The sequence below is a fragment of the Scyliorhinus canicula genome, chromosome 15, assembly GCF_902713615.1.
Source record: "Scyliorhinus canicula chromosome 15, sScyCan1.1, whole genome shotgun sequence".
Classification (NCBI taxonomy): domain Eukaryota; kingdom Metazoa; phylum Chordata; class Chondrichthyes; order Carcharhiniformes; family Scyliorhinidae; genus Scyliorhinus; species Scyliorhinus canicula.
Window position 1 is genome coordinate 45,832,646 of NC_052160.1, and position 20,312 is coordinate 45,852,957.

The following is a 20,312-nucleotide window of genomic DNA, read 5'->3' on the forward strand; positions in this document are numbered from 1 at the left end:
CCTAGAGCAGTGCAAACCCAATATGTACTAACATTGAGATTGGAGACGGGGAAATTGAATACAAGGTGTCAGTGGGGATTGAGTGGGAAGCACTCTGCCTGAGTCACAAGATTGTAGAGTCCCGTAAGGTAGCCTGTTTAAGTCTATGGAGGGCTCCCCATTATTCCATTACTGAGGGAGTTCCATCTTTCAGATGAGGCATTAAACTGAGGACCCCTCTGCCCTCTCAGGTGAACGTAAAAGAACCAATGACACTATTTAAAGACGAACTATTTAAAGTTCTTGCTAATATTTATCCCTCAACCAGCATCATTAAAACACCTGGTCATGATCCCATTGAGAGCAGATTAATTGACACATTACAGTAGGGACTACACTTACAGGGAACTTCATTGGCTGTGAAGTACTCTCAGATGTCCATAGGTGACATAAATGATTCTATAGAAAGTGGCATTAAGGGCAGCACGGTGGCACAGTGAGTTAGCCCTGCTGCCTCACGGCTCCGAGGTCCCAGGTTCGATCCCGGCTGTGGGTCACTGTTCGTGTGGAGTTTGCACATTCTCCCCATGTTTGCGTGGGTTTCGCCCCCACAACCCAAAGATGTGCAGGATAGGTGGATTGAACACGCTAAATTGACCCTTAATTGGAAAAAAATTAATTGGGTACACTAAATTTATTAAAAAAAAGAAAGTGGCTTTAATTCAATGGTGTCAACATGCCCTCAGGAGCAGCGATTCTGCCCCCTATAGGGGGCCAGCATGGCACTGGAGCGACCCACGCTGCTCCAGCTGCCGGTGCCGCGGGTCTGCGCATGCGCAGTGGCTCCCTTCTCGGTGCTGGCCCCGACGCAACATGTCGCAGTGCTGCAGGGGCTGGCACGAAGCAAAAGAGGCCCCCAGCTCGAGAGGCCGGCCCACCGATTGGTGGGCCCCGATCACGGGCCAGGCCCCAGCGGAGCCAACCAACCTCTGTTGGGATGGCTGAGAGTACACAATTCCCCCCCCCCCCCCCCCCCCAAACCAGGCCGCGTGCATGCCGAGCCCTCGGTCCCGCTGGGTAAGAGCACACGTGGACGGCGCCAGCGGGACTTGGATTTTTTGCACGCCCATCTTGGGTGGAGAATAGCCGGGGGAGGGGCCGTGTAGGACGGCGACAATTCTCCGCCCACCAGAGAATCGGCGGACCGATGTCGGGGCGTCGTCACGCGTTCTGCGCCCATCCCGGCGATTCTCCGGCCCGGCCTGGGCTGAGAGAATCCCACCCCATATTTCACAGTTTCTGTTGTAATCTGCGCCACGGGTAGAAATAATGTTAGCTGGGGAGAAATCTGTACCTACCTGGCTTATTTTTCATTCTTCGGATGTGGGTGTCACTAGCTGAACCAGCATTTCTTGCCCATCCCCAATTTCCCTTGAACTGAGTGGCTTACTAGGTAATTTCAGTGGGAACAGTTAAGAGTCAACCACATGGCTGTGTGGGTCTGGAGTCACACTTAGGTCAGACCCGGTATGGGTAAAGATGGTGGAATTCCTTCCCTGAAGGACACCAGTGAACCAGATGGGTTTGTTTGACGATGGTTTCATGATCATCATTAGACTTCTAATTCCAGATTTTGATTGAATTCAAATTTTACCATCTGCCACAGTGGGGTTCAAACCTGGCTTCCCAGAGTACCACTCTTGGTCTCTGGATTACTAGTCCAGTGACAATACCAGTACACCACCACCTTGGCTGTCCAAACATTAATCATTTTAACTTATCTGAGACTGATCATTTTAACTTATCTGAGACTTAAGATTCCTGTAAACTTTGCTGACATGCAACCTGGTTGAATGCAGTACTGATTCTGTGCACTCCAGGGCCATTCTCCATTGGTCTCAGTAACTGTGATAATCACAGTGATGATAATTTAGAAAACTGTTTCTCTGAGGGTCTCTGGAGAAGTCCCAGGAAGTTATGTTTGACTCATACCATAATCATCTGTAATATCTGCAACACAATACGAGTGCAAGTTGTAGATATGCTGTTGCTATGACACAAGGCTTCAGCAGATTCAGGTTCTTATGTTTGATGAATAAGAGTTGTCTGACAACCCTTTAAATTTTGTCTTCTTTTCTAGAGCGGAAGAAATTTTATCAGAATGTTAGCATTTCTCAAGGGGAAGGTAAGATTTGTACTCTCCTATCTGTTTATGAGTTTAAACTTTTTTAAAATCAGTGTTGAATCTCAGTTGCATAACGGAATGACCACAATCCCCATTGGAACTAAATCCTAGGAAACAATGCTATATTGTAAGGTCGGCACGGGGCGCTGAGGACCCAGGTTCGAATCCTGGCCCTGGGTCACTGTCCATGTGGAGTTTGCATTTTCTCCCCGTGTCTGCGTGGGTTTCACCCCCACAACCCAAAGCTGCGCAGGGTAGGTGAATTGGCCACACTAAATTGCCCCTTAATTGGAAAACAATTATTGGGTACTCTAAATTTATTTTAACAAGAAAATAAAAGTGCTATATATATATTTTTAAATTTAGAGTACCCAATTTTTTTTTTCCAATTAAGGGGCTATTTAGCATGGCCAATCCACCCAACCTGCACATCTTTTGGTTGTGGGGGTGAAACCCACACAGACATGGGGAGAATGACAATGCTATATTGTTGGACACAGGAACAGGAGAAGGTTATCAGCTCCTCACGTTATTCCTCCATATGATTTAATTGTGACGAATCGGTGCTCAGCTTTATTTTTTCTCATTCTTAGGATTTGGCCTTCACAGGCAAGGTCAACATTTATATGCCTGTCCCTAATTGCCTTTGAGAAAGTATTGATGAGCTGCCACCTTGAGCCATAATAATAATCTTTATTATTGTCACAAGTTGGCTTACATTATCACAGCAATGAAGTGGTATGGGTACACTCATGGTGCTGTTAGGTTGAGAGTTTCAAGGTTTTGACTCGGTAATGATGAAGGAAAGGATTGTGTGTAATTGATTTTCATCAAAGCTGAGGCTTTGGAGAAATTTCAGAGAACACAGAAACATCATATGAGGCTATCTGGGGGGTTGGTTCTTGCTGGAGATGGGATGGTCATTACATGGCAGTTGTGTGACACAAACGTTACTTTGCACTCAACCACTCTTTGATTCTCGATATCTGCACGTAATAAAACATCTGTTGTTCTCTATCTGAAAAATTTCAATTGATTCCCCAGTCTCCGCAACGTCGTGTCTCACTTTCCACTCCTCTGTAAACTGAGGGAATACAGTAATATTATTTAATGGGTAACATGTCAAAACTGCCCATGGGCACTGAAGATTGATTGTTGCCATACCAACATTCTTTCCTTGACACCGTCAAAAATAGACCACCTGGACCATTTGTTTCAGCGCTGTTTCAAGGACTTTGCAGGGTGCAGGTTGGCATTGTGTTTAGCATGCATAACTTGCACTTTAGGAAGATTTTTGGGACATTTCTAAGATGCGATGGTGTGCTGTGTAAATGCTCTATGTTATCTAGCTACGCAGGAGTGTGACTAACTTACTATAAAAATGTTGGCAAAAGTAATCAAAAACCCATACCATATTGCCAGTTAAATTTTGATCTGCCACAGAACCAAAACAGTTCTCATCAAAATCACAAATGTCTTCCTCGGTATCATCTTTTTTTGTCCCCACCATAAAATCCATTTCCTAGTCACTGACTCCATCCCTCTCCCTGGCAGTTGCCTGAGGCGGATAGACTATTCACAAACTTGGTGTCATTTCTGACACTGCGATGAACTGCCAATTACATATCTGCACCATCATTAAGACTGCCTATTTCACCTCTGCAACATCACACGCTCCACTCCTGCATCAGCTCATCTACTGAAACCCACATTTATGCCGTTGCTACTTCTAGACTTGTCTATTCCAGCACATTCTTGTCTGGACTTCCAGTTTCATCCAAAACTGAATCCTAACTGACACCTATTTCTGTTCATCTATCATCCCTATCCTCACTGTCCCCCATTGGTTCTCAGTTAAGCACTCCTTGATTTTAAAGTTCTCATCCTTGTTTTCAATTCCCTCCATGACTTGGCTCTTTCCCCATCCTTTTCAGTAATCTCTGGCCTTGTAACCCTCATGAGATATCTGTGCTCATCCATCAGCCTTTAGACTACCATTGGTGCCTCCTGAAGCTCTAAGCTCTGCCACAATGCTCTGTTGCAGCTCTAACTACTGCAGAAACATTTTCCACTTTGATGTAAACCTAGGCACTGGGGACATGCCCAGAAAAAAAATGTTAATTGAAGCCTTCAATAGAATGGTTGTCTCTAGCTATTCACAGTATTCACAGTTTTAAAGTTAAACCAGACCAAAGTAACTTATTGCAGTCAATCGTAATATAGGTTGCATAGTCCTGCGGGAAGTCTGAACCCACCACTCCATGTTTGACAGCCAGCCCTCTGACTTTGTACATGTCTGTTTCTTTGCTTGTGCAGGAGGAGCATTTGAGATAAACCTGGACCGTCGGAAACTGAAGACGCCTCAGGGAAATTTGTTCACAGTCCCCAACGAAGCTCTGGCAATCGCTGTTGCCACTGAATGGGACTCTCAGCGAGACACGTTGCAGTTCTTCACCATGCATCTGGTAGAGTCTTGTTTTAATTGTGCTTTTTATAAACGTTTAAAACTTGGCAACATAAACAAGTATACCATTTGGAATTAACACTTTGGAAGTAAACCCTTTGGAATTAGCATTTCCGGCAGCATTATCTGGGAGGGAAACAGTGTTAACCTTTCAGATCAATGATCACTCAGCAGAGCTGGAAGAAGTGAGAAACATAACAGGTTTAAAGCAAGTGCAAAGGCAGGGAAAAGAAATGGGAGGGAAAAGACAAAGAGAACGTCTGTGATAGGGTGTACGGTAGGTGTGATTAAACGACAAACAAATGATGGTACAAGGCAAATAGGGGTGGTAATGAACAAGTAGAGCTATAAATGGCAACAGTGGACCATTACCAAGGCTTACCATCCGAAGCAATGGGAGAAGAGGGGTCAGTGCCGTAGTAGCACTGAATTAGTACTCTAGGTGTCTAGGCTAGTACCGTGGGGACAGAAGTTGAAATTCCACCATGGCAGCTGGTGGAATTTAAATTCAATCAATTAATCTGAAATTGAAACCTAGTCTCAGTATTGTGGCCATGAGGCTATCATCGATTGTCATAAAACCCCATCTGGTCCATTAATGTTCTTCAGCAAAGGAAATCTGCTGCCCTTGCCTTATCTGGCTTACAGGTGACTCCAGACCCACTGCGATGTGGTTAACTCTTAGCTACCCTCTGAAATCACCCAGCAAACCACTCTGTTCAAGAGGTCGGCTCATCATCAGTTTTCCAAGGAAAATTAAGGATGGAGAACAAATGCTGGTCTTGCCAGCATGTCCACATCCCATGAAAGGGGGCTAGTTTAGCAAGGACTAAATAGCTGGCTTTTAAGGCAGGTCAGCAGTGCGGGTTCAATTCCTGTACCAGCCTCCCCGAACAGGCGCCGGAATGTGGCGACTAGGGGCTTTTCACAGTAACTTCATTTGAAGCCTACTTGTGATAATAAGCGATTTTCATTTCATTTAATTTTCATTTCATTTCAATGGATTTTAAAAATTGCATTGATCTGAAATTGTTGAAATCAGTGACTGGTGTGGCATATATTCTGTAATGGGTGAGCAGATTGCATTAGGGCAATAGTGGGCCCATTATAAATAATAAAAACAGACAATGCTGGAAATACTCAGCCGGTCACACAGCATCTATGGAGAGAGAAACAGACTTAATGTTTCAGGTTAACCCTAACCCTTCGTCCAAAAGGTTCTGAGTGTTTCCAGCACTTTTGTTTTTACTTCAGATTTCCAGCATCTGCAGTATTTGGTTTTGGATTTGTGGGCACATTACAACTGTCTGCAGTGTCCACACCTGGAGAAAGAAACTTGCTAGGTGGTCTGCAGGAAGGTAAGTGTAAATTGATAGTAAACCAGGACAGGATCAGGGTTGCAGGAAGTTCTTGTACCTTTCCAGTCAAATAACCTGTCACAAGTGTAAGATAGCTTCTGAAACTTGTGGAGGTGACATAGTGTAATCAGCAAAGGTGCAGAAAAGAATCAGGTTCTGCTATCAGAAGATTATTCTTGCTTATATAAAAAGAAGCCAGTTATCATAACCTTTTGTTGGGAGGTTCACAATGTAAATCTGAATCTTGAAGTGAGTTATGAACTGTTGGGGTGGGGTGAACCTTATTGAGATGTATTTCTCTTATTCATATGAAAAGCTTAATTCTAGCATGTGTTTATGTCTACGACACCTTGGCTGTCACACATGCAAATTTTCTGTATCACACTTTATATAAGAGCACATAAAGTCTGACTGATGCCTCCCAGTGTACACTGAATATGATGAATAGTGATTAGACATCATGCGCATCATGGTTTAATAGTTCTGTCTGTATGAAAGCATGTGTTATCCAAATTACTGTGTTTGTAACCCCCACTCCTGATATAATTTATGCCACTGTTGGTAGTGGCAGAATGAATGGCAGGTAAATGGGGACTACAAATTAATTTGGTGCATTACTGAGGAAATGCTGCGTTGTCACAGTCTTTCAGTTCCAGTGTCAGGTGAACATAAAAGATTCCACAACACGATTGGAAGAAGAGCAGGGTATTTCGGGCCAATATTTACTAAATATCATCACTAAAATAGATCATTTGGCCATTATCATGTTGTTTATGGAATCTTTTTATGTGCTGTGTTTCCTATATTGCAAAAGGGACTACACTTCAAAAAATTACTGAATGGATATAAAACACTTTAAGACGTCTTGATTAATGAAAGACATATTGAAATTCTGTTTCCTCACCACATCAGAATATCTCAAAGAGCTTCACATTATGAACTTTGAAGTTCCACATCCATTATGTAGGAAAGTTGTGATTACCTAAAGTTAAACTTTTCTTTGATTAGACAACTTTATGCAACACCGCACTGGATAATCCCACACAACGAACAAAAGAACAGTTGATTAGGGCAGCTCTCAAATACCTGGACACAGATACTGTCTGGTAAGTCATACCTGCTGTGGGTGAGATTGTCATATTTCTGCACACATTTATGAACTATATGCATAAATTCTCTGGACTTAAAAAAAATTAATTCTTAAGGGTCACCTGCATCGTGTGAATCTGGAGTCACATGTAGGCCAGGCTGGGTTAGGACTGCAGATTTCCTTCCCTAATGGACATTAGTGAGCCAGCTAGGTTTTTACAACAATCGACAATGCTTTCATGGTCATTAGACTTTTAATTCCGGTTCTGTGGTAGGATTCGAATCTGAGAGCCCAGCGTATTATGCTGTGTCTGGATTACTGGTCCAAGCGATAATACCACTATGCTACCATCTCCCCTTGAGAACTGAATGAATACTATTCAAATGTTCTTCTTGACGCTAATTCTTTTTCAGGGGCTGCTGACTAATTGTGTCAAAACTGTGGAAAAACTAGAGGGGTATACAGATAGAGTAGTAGGGTGGGCAGATACATGGCCAGTGCAGTTCAATGAAGAAAAACGTGAAGGAATTAATTTGGAAAGAAAAACTTTAGACGTGAAATTGATAGGTACAAAAGTAAGCCATTTGATACCTAGAGCCTATTCCGCCAATCAGTTTGATGGTACCCAGCTCCATTTACTGGTCTTTGCTCTACACCTCTTAATATCTTTACATAACAACAAAATATACAGATCATTAAAAGTGTCAACTTCAAATAGATAAGGTAATTAAAAAATATGTTTAGTTTTGCATCTGCGGCACAGAATATAAAACGGTAATGATGTACTTATATAAGACTGAATTAGGCGATATTTCCAATTATGTCTGCAGTTTTAGGCACTCCATCATAGATTATCGTAGAATTTACAGTGCAGGAGGCCATTCGGCCCATCGAGTCTGCACCGGCTCTTGGAAAGAGCATCCTACCCAAGATCAACACATCCACCATAACCCAGTAACCCCACCCAACACTAAGGGCAATGTTGGACACTAAGGGCAATTTATCATGGCCAATCCACCTAACCCGGAGGACACCCACGCACACACGGGGAGGTTGTGCAGACTCCGCACAGACAGTGACCCAAGCTGGAATTGAACCTGGGACCCTGGAGCTGTGAAGCAATTGTGCTATCCACAATGCTACCGTGCTGCCCTTCAAAAACCATAGAATTCCTACAGTGCAGAAGGGGGCTGTTTGGCCCATTGAGTCAGCACCAACCCTCTTGAAAGAGCATCCTATCTAGCCCAATCCCCGTAACCCCATCTAACCTGCAGATCTTTGGACTGTGGAAGAAAACTGGAAGAAACCTACGCAGGCACGGGGAGAAAGATCAAACGCCACACAGTCGCCCAAGGCCGGAATTGAACCAGGGTCCCTGGCGCTGTGAGACAGCTGTGCTAACCATTGTGCCACTGTCGTCCTGATAGGAAAGTGATAGAAAGGTTAATGTATAGATTCTTTTTGACATTGCCAAGGATGCAGAGTTACAGCTATCGAAGAAAGATGTGAGAAATTTGGACTTTTCTGCTCTGGACGTCAGAAGGTTAAGGGGTGATCTGATAGAAGTCTTCAAGATTCAGATGAGTTTTAACAAAGTAAACGGCAATAGATTATTTCCACTATTAATGAAACGATAGCAAGCGGGCAGTATTCGAAATAGGTCAGTGAGCTGACGGCACAAATAGAGACAAATGGGTATGATTTAGTGGGGAGTACTGAAACATGGGGCTCGATTCAACTAAATAGGAACAAAGTCCCATAACGAGTGTGTTTGGCCGTGTGTTTCAGGGCGCTTGCAGCGCCGACAAACACATAGCTATTCAACGCAACTCATTTTGTACAAGCAGGGAATGCGCAGCCAAGGCCGCACATAGCCCTGTTTTGGACACTGGAGAGCTCCACTCATTGGGACTCACCAGTGTAGCGAGAGATTGAGACCCCGTTTTCAAATGGCATCCAGATCTTTGAGACCCCAAAGCAATCCCTGACCCTTCCCCCAACCCAAACGAACTGTGGGAGGTTCCGCAGCCTTTGGGATGAATCCCAAAACCTCAGGTACCTTGGGAATCTGCACACTAGAGTGAGACTCACTGTCTCGCTCTAATATGCAGCTTTTCCAAAGTGTGATCCTGCCAACAACAGACGAGCTATACATCTCAACGTCTCGCTACATCTCGTTGGATCCCGTGAGGCATTGCAAGCCACATAGACCCCTGGAGTAGGGTGTTGCGGCTTTTATCAGCCATGCTGCGCTGCAGCGAGCTGTTTTTCGGGTGCAGCGTGACCGTTGGATCGCATCCATGGTTGCAGGAGGACTGGGAGTTGCTTGTCCAAGAATGCTCAGTATTCAGAAAGGATAGACAGGATGGAAAAGGAGGTGGAATTGCTTTATTGGTTAAAGATGGCATCAAAGCTGTGTTAAGAAATGATATTGGCACTAAAGGCCAAAATGTTGAATCGACCTGGGTGGAAATGAAAAGAAACACGGGAAAAATCCTTGGTAGGAGTAATTTACAAGCACCAATACTTCCAAAGTGGGGCACAGTATAAAGCCAAGAAATAATGAGGGCTTGTGAGAAGGTAATCATGGGTGATTTTAAAATGCATATTGACTGGATTAATCAAATTGGCAAGGGGAGCCTTGAGGGTGATTTCTTAGAGTGTATGAGGGATTGTTTCTTAGAGCAATATGTTATGAAGCCAAGCAGGGAACAGGCTATTTTAGATTTAGTATTCTGTAATGAAGAAGGGTTGATAAATACTCTTGTCGTTAAGGATCCTCTTGGAAGGAGTGATCACAGCATGCTAGAATTTCAAATCAGATTGAGTGAGAGAGGACAAAGTGCCATTCCAGAATTTTAGTGTTGGGCTGAGGTAATTATACAGGCCTGAGGAAAGAGTTAGCCCAAGTAGACTGGTCACAAATAATTGAGGGTAGGACAGTTGAGGAACAATGGCGGATGTTCAGGGAGATATTAAATACCCCTCAATTAAAGCATATTCCTGAGAGGAAGAAGAATTGGAAAAGTTTCATGGCTAACAAAGGAAGTAAAGGGGACATAAAGACAAAAACTAGGGCATGCCATACTGCAAAAGCTAGTGGTAAACTGGAAGATTGGGAGAACTTTAAGTTTCAGCAAAAGGCTACTAAAAATAATATCAAAAGAACTAAGATGAACTACGAAAGGAAACTAGCAGAAAATATATAAACACTGATACCATGGGCGTGATTCTCCGCAACCACGATGGGTGGGAGAATAGCGGGAGGTCCGTTCCTACACCTCCCGCTATTCTCCCAATCCCCCCAAAATGGCATGTCCGGTTTTGTGACACGCCGCTCGGAGAAACGCGGGCCGCCATTTTTCACAACGGCCTGCGATTCTCCAGCCCGGATGGGCCGAGCGGCCTGCCATTCCCGACCTGTTCACGACGGCGGCAACCACACCTGGTCGCTGCCGTCGTGAACATGGCGCGCCAGGTAAGTGTGGGGCCTGTGGGGGGCGGATCGGGGATCGAGCACCACACCGTGCTCGGGAGGGGACGGGCCCACGATTGGTGCCCACCGATCATCGGGCTGGCATCTCAAGGGGATGCGCTCTTTCCCCTCCGCCGCCCCGCAAGATCAAGCCGCCACGTTTTGCGGGGCGGCTGAGGAGAAAGACAGCAACCGCGCATGCGCGGGTTTGAGCTGTCCAACCCGCGCATGCGCGGCTGACGTCATTAGGCGCCGCCGCGGCATCATTCTTGGCGCGCCGGGCCTTGAAGCCAGGGACAAGGCCCGGCGGCCGAGTTTCCCGGTACGGCCCTCCTATCCCCCCGGATTTCCTCTCCGGGTTTCACAACGGCGCCGGGCCTTGCGGAGAATTCCACCCCATATACTGATAAATATATAAAGAGGAAGAGAAAAGTTAAAGAATGTTGTCCCTTTAGTGGACAATGCTGGTGAGGTAATAGAGGGGAACACCGAGATGGCGGAGGCACTGAACCAATATTTTGCCTCTGTCTTCACTGAAGAGGATAATAAACATTTCCAAAAACTGCAGTTTTAGTGTATCCAATTCTTTTTTTCGGGGCAATTTAGTGTGGCCATTTCACCTACCCTGCACATCTTTTGGTTTGTGATGGTGAGACCCACGCAGACATGGGGAGAATGTCTAAACTCCATACAGACAGTAACCTGGGGACAGGATCGAACCCAGGTCCTCGCCACCGTGAGGCAGCAGTGCTAACCAAAAACTGCAGTTAATGCAGAGGAACTTGGTGCAATAACTGGGGAAAAGGTATTGAATAAACTAATGGGATTAAAGGCAGATAAGTCTCAGGGACATGATGGCCTGTACCTTTAGGGTATTAAAGAGGTGGCAGCAGAGATCGTGGATGCATTGGTTATGATATTTTAAAATTCCCTTGATTCCCATGCTAATATGACGCCCCTATTCATAAAGGGACAGAGGCAAAAAGTGGGAAACTATAGACCTGTTAGCTTAACCTCTGTGGTGGAATCCATCATTAAGGAGGAGATGACTGACCTTTTGGAAAGACAAAGCTCAATCCACCATTGTCAGCACGGTTTTATGAAGGGTAAGTCATACTTGACAAACGTGCTTGAGTTCTTTGAGCAGGTAACCAGCAAGGTTTATAATGGAGAACTTGTGGATGTGATATATCTAGACTTCCAGAAGGTGTTTGACAAGGTGCCACATAAAAGACTGATCCAGAAGGTGATATCGCAAGAGATTATGGGTAGAGTACTAGATTGAATTGAGGATTTGCTGACTGACAGAAAGCAGAGGGTGGATGGGGATATATACAAGTGGTTGAGGAAGCAGGGAGGCGAGTGGGTAGTGAAAATCAAGGAGAAATGGTAAGCGGAGTTGGGAGGGGACATCAATTGGAGAGTATGGAGTGAGGCACTGCGTAGGGTAAATGGGACCGCCTCTTGTGCAAAGATGAGCCTGATACAGTTTAAGACGGTGCACAGGGTGCATATGACTCGGGTGAGAATGAGTGGGTTCTTTCAGAGGGTAGCAGATGAGTGTGAGAGGTTGTGGGCGAGGGCCAGCGAATCAGGCGCACATGTTTTGGGGTTGGGAAAATTTGGGAAGATTCTGGGCGGGAGTGTTCACTGACAGGATAATGGAGGAGGAGGTGGACCTGGACCCTCTGGTGTCGATATTTGGGGTTTCAGAGAAGCCGGCGCTCATGGAGAGGAGGAAGGCCGATATCTTGGCCTTCGCCTCTCTGATTGAACAGCGGCGAATTTTCCTGGAGTGGCGGTCGGCATCGCCACTGGGGGTAGCGGCTTGGTTGGGAGACCTGTACGACTTCCTGCAATTAGAGAAGATAAAATATGAGTTAAAGGGCTCTTCAGGGTATTTAAGGAAAGGTGGAGGATGTTTGTGACTGTGTTTGAGGGGCTGCTCATTGTGGGGTGGTGGAGGGGGTGGGTTCTGTACAGACTGTATAGTTAATTGTTGGGAAGTATGTTTCCCGGGGGTGTTTATTCGCTGCAACCTGTTTTGATACATGTTTGTAATCAAATACATTTTTTTTAAAAAGCAGAGATAAATGGGTCCTTCTCTGACTAATGAACTACTAGCAGGGTGCCCCAGTCCCTGGGCCTTAACTGTTTACAATCTATATAAATGATCTGCAAGCAAGGACAGAGTGTAACGTAAAAGAAATTGCGGAAGATACTAAAATAGGTGGGAAAGCAGTCAGTGAAGAGGACAAACGGACATAGATAGACTAGAAGACTGGCCAAGATTTGGCAGAAGTAGTTTAATGTGGATAAGTGTGAGATTATCCATTTTAGCCCAAAAAATAGAAAGGCAGATTATTATCTAAATGGAAAGCAGATTCAAAATGCACCTGGGCAGAGAGATCTGACTGTCTTTGTTCATGAATCGCAGAAAGTCGGTATGCAGGTATAGCATGTAATTAAAAAGGCAAATGGAATTTTAGGTTTATTGCAAAAGGACTGGAGTATAAAAATAGAGAAGTGTTGTTGCAGTTGTATAGGGTGTTGGTGAAACCACATCTGGAGTATTGTGTCCAGTTTTGGTCCCCTTATTTGAGGAAGGATGTGGTGGCATTGGAGGCAGTTCAGAGGAGGTTCACTAGATTCTTACCGGGATGAAAGGGTTGACGTTTGAGGAGAAATTGAACAGTTTAGGCTTATGCTTGCTGGAGTTTAGAAGAATGAAAGGTGTATGTAAAATACTAAATAAAGTAAAATGAGACCAAATGTTCTCCCTTATGGGGAAATCTAGAACGAGAGGTCACAGATATAGGTTGAGAGGCGATAGATTTAAAACTGAGATGGGGAGGAACTACTTCTCGCAGAGGGTGGTGAATTTGTGGAACTGACTGCCCCACAGTGCGATGGAGTCTGAATCATTAAATGGTTTCAAGAAGAAGATAGATATATTTCTGATTTTAAAAAACAGGTTAACGGGATATGGGGAATAAGCAGGGAGGTGGATTTGAGACCTGGAAAAAATCAGCCAAGAGCTGATTAAATGGCAGAACAGGCTCGAAGGGCTGAATTGCCTGCTTCTGCTCCTAATTCCTATGTTCCTATCAATCTAAGAAGCTCAGGGAGATAAATATTGGCACAGACTTGATCCGGATGACTCGTTTCTGAGCAGTAACATTTCATGATTCCTCATTACAGCTTATAGTCAGGTAATTGCCAAATATTTGTTCTAAGTTTCAAAGTTTCCGCATTGAATTTGGAGGTTGGTGCACAGTTGCTGATTTCTGCCCTGCCATTGTGCTGAATGGAGTGGGTGAGCAGTTGGGAAGGAGGGTGACATTTAATCAACGTTCTGTACGGTATCAGTGAAGTTGTTTATTGATCAGGAATCCTCATTCTGGCTTTCAAATGGCACGTTTGAATATTTTCCTGATAACAGTAATAATGAATCAAGACTCCAGCTGGCAGCAGTGAATATCATCACTGGGAACACATATGTGAAATTCAGGCCAATTCGGGGATATTTCTGAGTAGCCAACACCTGATTTTTTTTTAATGAAAGCAAAATTCTGAAAATGCTGAAAATCTGAAATGAAAATAGAAAATGCTGGAAAAACTCAGCAGGCCTGGCAGCATCTGTGGAGAGGGAAACAGTTAACGTTTTGAGTCCGTATGTCTTCTTTAGAGTCACGCTGAAGAAGTCATACGGACTTGTAACATGAATTTTTAATGTGCTGTCTCGCCAGTCAGGCGTCCTATGAAAATGTGGATTACATCTGCCAATCTGTGATTGTGCAGTCTCTATCAAGCAAATAGAAAGTTAGTAACTTGGCTTGAGGATCGCTTTGGTGCATTTAAGCTACAGCCTTTGGCAATTGCTGGCAGAAGACTGTCTCACTGCCCTCAGCATTTCATAAGTCGATGATTCTGAGCCAGGAGACGGGCATCTGATTTTAATTTTTAATAAATTTAGAGTATCTAATTATTTTTTACAATTAAGGTCCAATTTAGCGTGGCCAATCCACCTACCCTGCACATCAGGGGCTTTTCACAGTAACTTCATTTTTTTTTTAAACGGACCATTTTATTGAGGTATTTTTGGCATTGTGAACAGTAACAATATACATTAGTGTGCAGATACCAATTACAAAAAACATAGTGCAAATAACTACCACTCTCGCAAATAGATCCCCCTATTCTTCCCCCCATACTCTATACTATTCTACCCCCCCCACCCCCGCTGACGATTAGTTCCCCGCGAACAAGTCGATGAATGGTTGCCACGTCCGGGCGAAATCCGATAGTGATCCTCGTAAGGCGAACTTGATTTTTTCCAATCCGAGAAAGCTTGCCATGACCGACAGCCATGCTTCGGTCTTTGGGGGCTTTGAGTCCCTCCAGGCCAACAGTATTCGTCGCCGGGCTATCAGGGAAGCAAAGGCCACAACGTTGGCCTCTATCCCCTCCTGGACTCCCGGGTCTTCCGACACCCCAAAAATCGCCACCTCTGGACTCATCGCCACCCTTGTTTTTAGTACCCGGGATATGACGTCCGCAAATCCCTGCCAGTATCCCCTGAGTTTTGGACACGCCCAGAACATGTGGACATGGTTCTCTGGTCCTCCCCCACATCTAGCACACTTGTCCTCCAGCCCAAAGAATTTGTCATCCGGGTCACCGTCATGTGGGCCCGGTGAACCACCTTGAACTGAATCAGGCCGAGCCTGGCACATGTTGCGGTTACATTTACCCTCCTCAGAGCGTCTGCCCATACGCCTCCCTCCAACTCCCCACCAAGCTCCTCCTCCCACTTGAGTTTCAGTTCCTCGGTCCCTGTGTCCTCTGCTCCTTATAAATATCTGAGACTCTCCCCTCTCCTACCTCACCCTTGGAAATTACCCTGTCCTGGATCCCCCTTGGTGGAAGGCGTGGAAAGGATGGGACCTGTCTACATATGAAATGCCGCACCTGCAAGTACCGAAAGTCATTCCCCCTCACCAGCCCGAACTTCTCCTCCAGCGCCCTCATGTTCGCGAAGCTCCCTTCCAGGAACAAGTCGCCCATCCTTCCCACCTCTGCCACGATCGAAACCCGCCATCCATCTTCCCCGGGACAAATCGGTTGTCACATATTGGGGACCAGACCGCCGCTCCTTCTTCCCCCGCATGCTTCCTCCATTGGTCCCAAATCTGCAAAGTCGCCACCACTATAGGGCTGGTGGAGTACCTGGCCGGCGGGAGCGGCAGGGGAGCCGTGACCAGGGCCACCAAGCTGGTGCCCCTGCACGAAGCAGCCTCCACCCGCTCCCAAACCGACCCCGTACCCACCATCCATTTCCTTATCATGGCTATGTTAGCCGCCCAGTAGTAGTTACTGAGGTTCGGCAACGCCAGTCCCCCCTCGCTACGGTTCCGTTCCAGCATTCCCCTCTTTACCCGCGGGGACTTCCCTGCCCAAACAAATCCCAGGATGATTTTATTGATTCTTTTAAAGAAGGACCGCGGAATGAAAATAGGGAGACACTGAAAAGGCGTAGAGCAAGACCTTGTGTTCTATTCCCCCACCCTGACCATTCCCTTCCATCCCCTTGCCGTTGGCCAGCGGTTCTATGGCCAACACAAACAGCAGTGGAGAGAGGGGGCATCCCTGTCTTGTCCCTGGGTGTAGTCTAAAATACTCAGATGTTGTCCTGTTTGTCCTTGCACTAGCCTACTGATATAGCAGTTTAACCCAGTCCACAAAGCCTTCTCCAAACCCAAACCGTCCCAGCACCTCCCATAAATAGTCCCACTCCACCCGGTCAAAAACCTTTTCGGCATCCATTGCCACCACTACCTCCACCTCTCTGCCCTCTGGGGGCATCATAATCACATTGAGTAGCCTTCTTAGATTGGCTACCAGCTGCCTGCCCTTAACAAACCCCGTTTGGTCCTCCACAATCACGTCTGGTACGAAGTCTTCGATTCTGGATGCCAGGATCTTGGCCAACAGTTTAGTGTCTACATTAATTAGGGGGAGATTGGCCTATAGGACCCACAGACCTCCGGATCCTTATCCCGTTTTAATATCAGCGAGATGGTATCTTGCGACATCGTTGGGGGTAGCACCCCATTGTCCCTCGCCTCGTTAAACACCCTAACCAGCACTGGCCCCAGTATACCCGCAAACTTTTTGTAGAACTCCACTGGATACCCGTCCAGCCCCGGGGCTTTACCCGACTGCATGGCCTTCAGGCCGCCCATTACTTCTTCAGCTCTAATCGGGGCCCCCAGCCCCTCTACCATCCCCCTGCCCACCTTTGGGAAGGTCAGCCCATCAAAGAAGCGCCTCATCCCCTCCAGCCCCGTGGGGGGGTTCCGAGGTATACAGCTTACTGTAAAAGTCCCTGAATACCCTGTTCAATCCTGCCGGGTCTCCCACCCAGTTCCCTGCCCCCTCCACTACCGTCCCTATCTCCCTGGCTGCCTCCCTCTTCCTAAGTTGCTGTGCAAGCATTCTGCTGGCTTTCTCCCCATACTCGGACACCGCGCCCCTGGCCTTTCTGAGCTGCTCTACGGCCTTCCCAGTGGATAGCGCTCCCAGCTCCGCCTGCAGCCTCCGTCGTTCCCTAAGTAGCTCTGCCCTCGGGGAGTCTGCATATTCCCTATCCGTCCGTGTCATCTCCTGCACCAGTCTGTCCATCACTGCCCTATCCGTTCTGTCCCTATGGGCTCGGATTGAGATCAGTTCCCCTCTCACCACCGCCTTCAGCGCCTCCCAGAGCACCGCTGCTGAGACTTCCCCTGTATCGTTGACTTGCAGGTAGTCCTGCATTCATTTCCCCACTCGCACACACCCTCTCCTCTGCCAACAATCCCACCTCTAACCTCCATTGTGGGCGCTGGTAACTTTCTTTGCAGACCAACAGGTCGACCCAATGTGGAGCATGGTCCGAAATAGTGATCGCCGAGTATTCTGTATCCCTCACCCCCTCCAAAAAGTCCCTACTCATAATAAAGAAGTAAATACGAGAATAAACCTTGTGAACGTGTGAATAGAACGAGAACTCCTTCCCCGTCGGCCGGCTGATTCTCCAGGGTTCTAACCCCCCCATTTCTTCCATGAACCCTCTCAGTTCTCTTTCCATTGCCGGGGCCCTGCCCATTCTGGAGCACGACCGGTCGGGGTCGAGGACTGTATTAAAGTCCCCACCCATAATCAACTTGTGCAAATCCAAGTCACCTTTTGATGAAATCTACATCATCCCAGTTTGGAGCGTAAACATTCACTAGGACCACCTTCACCCCCTCAAGCTTGCCCCGGACAATGATAAATCTACCACCCCCATCCGCAACTGTGCTGTCCGCCTCAAATTTAAGCCGTTTGTTAATCATGATCGCGACCCCTCTGGTCTTAGCGTCAAGTCCCGAATGGAAGACCTGGCTAACCCAGCCCTTCCGTAATCTAATCTGGTCCGCCACTTTCAAATGCGTCTCCTGCAGCAACATTACATCCACCTTCAGAGCCCGCAAGTGCGCGAACACACGTGCCCTCTTGACCGGCCCGTTTAATCCTCTAACATTCCAGGTGATCAGCCTGGTTGGAGGGCACCCTGCCCCCCCCCTCCCCCCACGCCGATCAGCCATCCCCCTTCTTGGGCCCACCCCCTGCCCATGTACCATGCCTCCCCTGGTCCGCCTCTTGGCAGCTTCCACCCCCGACCCTTTCCCTGTTATCTGGTTCAGTTCCCTCCCTCGTCAGCAGATCATTCCCCCCCCCCCCCCCCCCCCCGCAACAACCCCTTGTAACCTAACCCCTGCCATATACTGGCTGTATACACACCCCCCACCTCGCTCCCGTTGACTAGCTCAAAGCAGCTAGCCTGGTGGCTCTCAACTCCGGAGACCATGTCTCCCACCTATTGTCTCCTCCCCAGAACAGCCCTGTTCGAGCAATCGCTCTGGGACCGAAACAGAGAAAAAACAAACAAAGAATAAAGCTCACCCCCACCAACGTGCAATTCAAACTGTGTAATGAGGTGGGCGCTACCACCCACCCCCCCTCCCAACATTCCCAGAAGAAGAAAAAAGCAAAGAGCCCCCCAGCACCCAATTTTAAGTGAAAGAGCATGCCGAACGACATCGCTAACACGAAGGGCAATCTGCGAACAAATGCAGACATCCTTTAATACACTCTAACTTGAGTGCATGGGTCCTCAGTTCGGCACCAGTCCGTGCCCCTTAGCGAAGTCCATCGCTTCCTCCGGGTCCTCAAAATATTGTTGCTGTTTCCGGTATGTGACTTAAGGTCTTAAAGTCTGAAAGTCTTAAAGCGAGAGCCACCAAATGCGCGGCCTACTCCCTCATAGCCACCACCGGAAGTCACAGTAACTTAATTTGAAGCCTACTTGTGACAATAATCGAGTTTCATTTTATTTTTTTCATTTCATCTTTGGTTTTTGTCAGGTGAGACCCACCCAGACACGGGGAGAATGTGCAAACTCCACACGGACAGGGAGCCGGGATCGAACCTGGGTCCTTGGCTCCGTGAGGCAGCAGTGCTAACCACTCAGTGCCACGTGCCCCCCTGACAGGCATCTGATTTACTGGTGTAAACAGCAGCATCCAACTCATGGGAACTAGTTGACCAGAGTCCAGCCTAAAAAATTCCATGATAAGTGGCTGACTTGAAAGGTCATCGGTTTGAACTGTGGTCAAGGTTGACCCCTACAAATCCTGTAGGGAGAATGGTTAAGGATGAACAGAGGAACATGCTGACACAAGATTAAGAGGAGCAAAAAGACTTTGGTGAGGAAAATATGTAACAATCACTTGTTTCAGTACTTGGATTGTAAGAGTTCCATGAGAACTAGAAAAATGTGCAAAGTGAGGTGAAAACAGTTGAATGCAACAAAGAGGTGATTTCAGGGCCTTTCTTAAATCGATGAGCTTAAACTGGACTTTCCTCACCCACACGTATTGTGTTTTTGATGTGCAGTTACAGAGTGGAGGAGCCACCTGGTTTAGTGGAGCTCCAGAGAAATGAATGGGATCCAGTCATCAAATGGATAGAAAACAGGTGAGTGGGAACGGTTACCCTGGATGCTTGATGGTAGACATGGGGTTCAATAATCACACCTCGCCTGTGACAAAATAATTGAGTCTGCCTTGTCTGGTGAAGGGGAGAATGCAATGGATCATGAAATTAGCGTATTAGTTAAGAGTCTTTCTGGGGAATTGCTTCAGCTGGTGGGCGGCGATACAGAGACAGATATATTGCGATAGCTTTCGGCCACTTTAGTTGGACAGAGACACAGGGAATCACCCACTATAATATGCCCACAATGTTAATGCTCTGCAAACTCACTGATTTGTTTTGTTTAATACTGATCTATGTTTTCTTTCAAACAGATATAATATTGAGATTGGCACCTCAACAAATATCTTGGGACCAAGCATTCCAAAGGAGTCTAAGCAGATATTTGAGCAGCATCTCTCCTCATATAATTTCTGGGCACTAGTAGGTGCGTGATCACTTAAGTCTTTAGTGGGTGGACCAAAAGCTAACACTTAAAACAATGTTTCCTTTTCCCTTGCAAGGGAAAGAAAAGAAAACACAAAGGCCTAGTTGTAGGTATATCTTGGGAAACAATAACAACAACTTGCATTTCTAAAGTGTTTCAACTATAAAAGACAGATTCAAGTATATTGCCTTGTGGAGTAGAAATGCCAGGTGGCTAACAAAAGGGGAAATTGTGAGGATTATAAACATATTGGCAC

General features: G+C 46.4%; 1 protein-coding gene across 1 annotated transcript in view; it reads left to right on the plus strand.

Annotated features, from left to right (window-relative positions):
- Positions 1 to 20,312, plus strand: part of atpaf2 (ATP synthase mitochondrial F1 complex assembly factor 2) — a 34,359-nt gene that overhangs the window by 246 nt on the left and 13,801 nt on the right. The window contains exons 2-6 of the mRNA XM_038820377.1: positions 2,120 to 2,164; positions 4,481 to 4,629; positions 6,995 to 7,092; positions 19,531 to 19,611; positions 19,944 to 20,056. Of these exons, the coding sequence (XP_038676305.1) occupies positions 2,120 to 2,164; positions 4,481 to 4,629; positions 6,995 to 7,092; positions 19,531 to 19,611; positions 19,944 to 20,056 (486 nt within the window). The remainder of the gene's footprint in view (positions 1 to 2,119; positions 2,165 to 4,480; positions 4,630 to 6,994; positions 7,093 to 19,530; positions 19,612 to 19,943; positions 20,057 to 20,312) is intronic.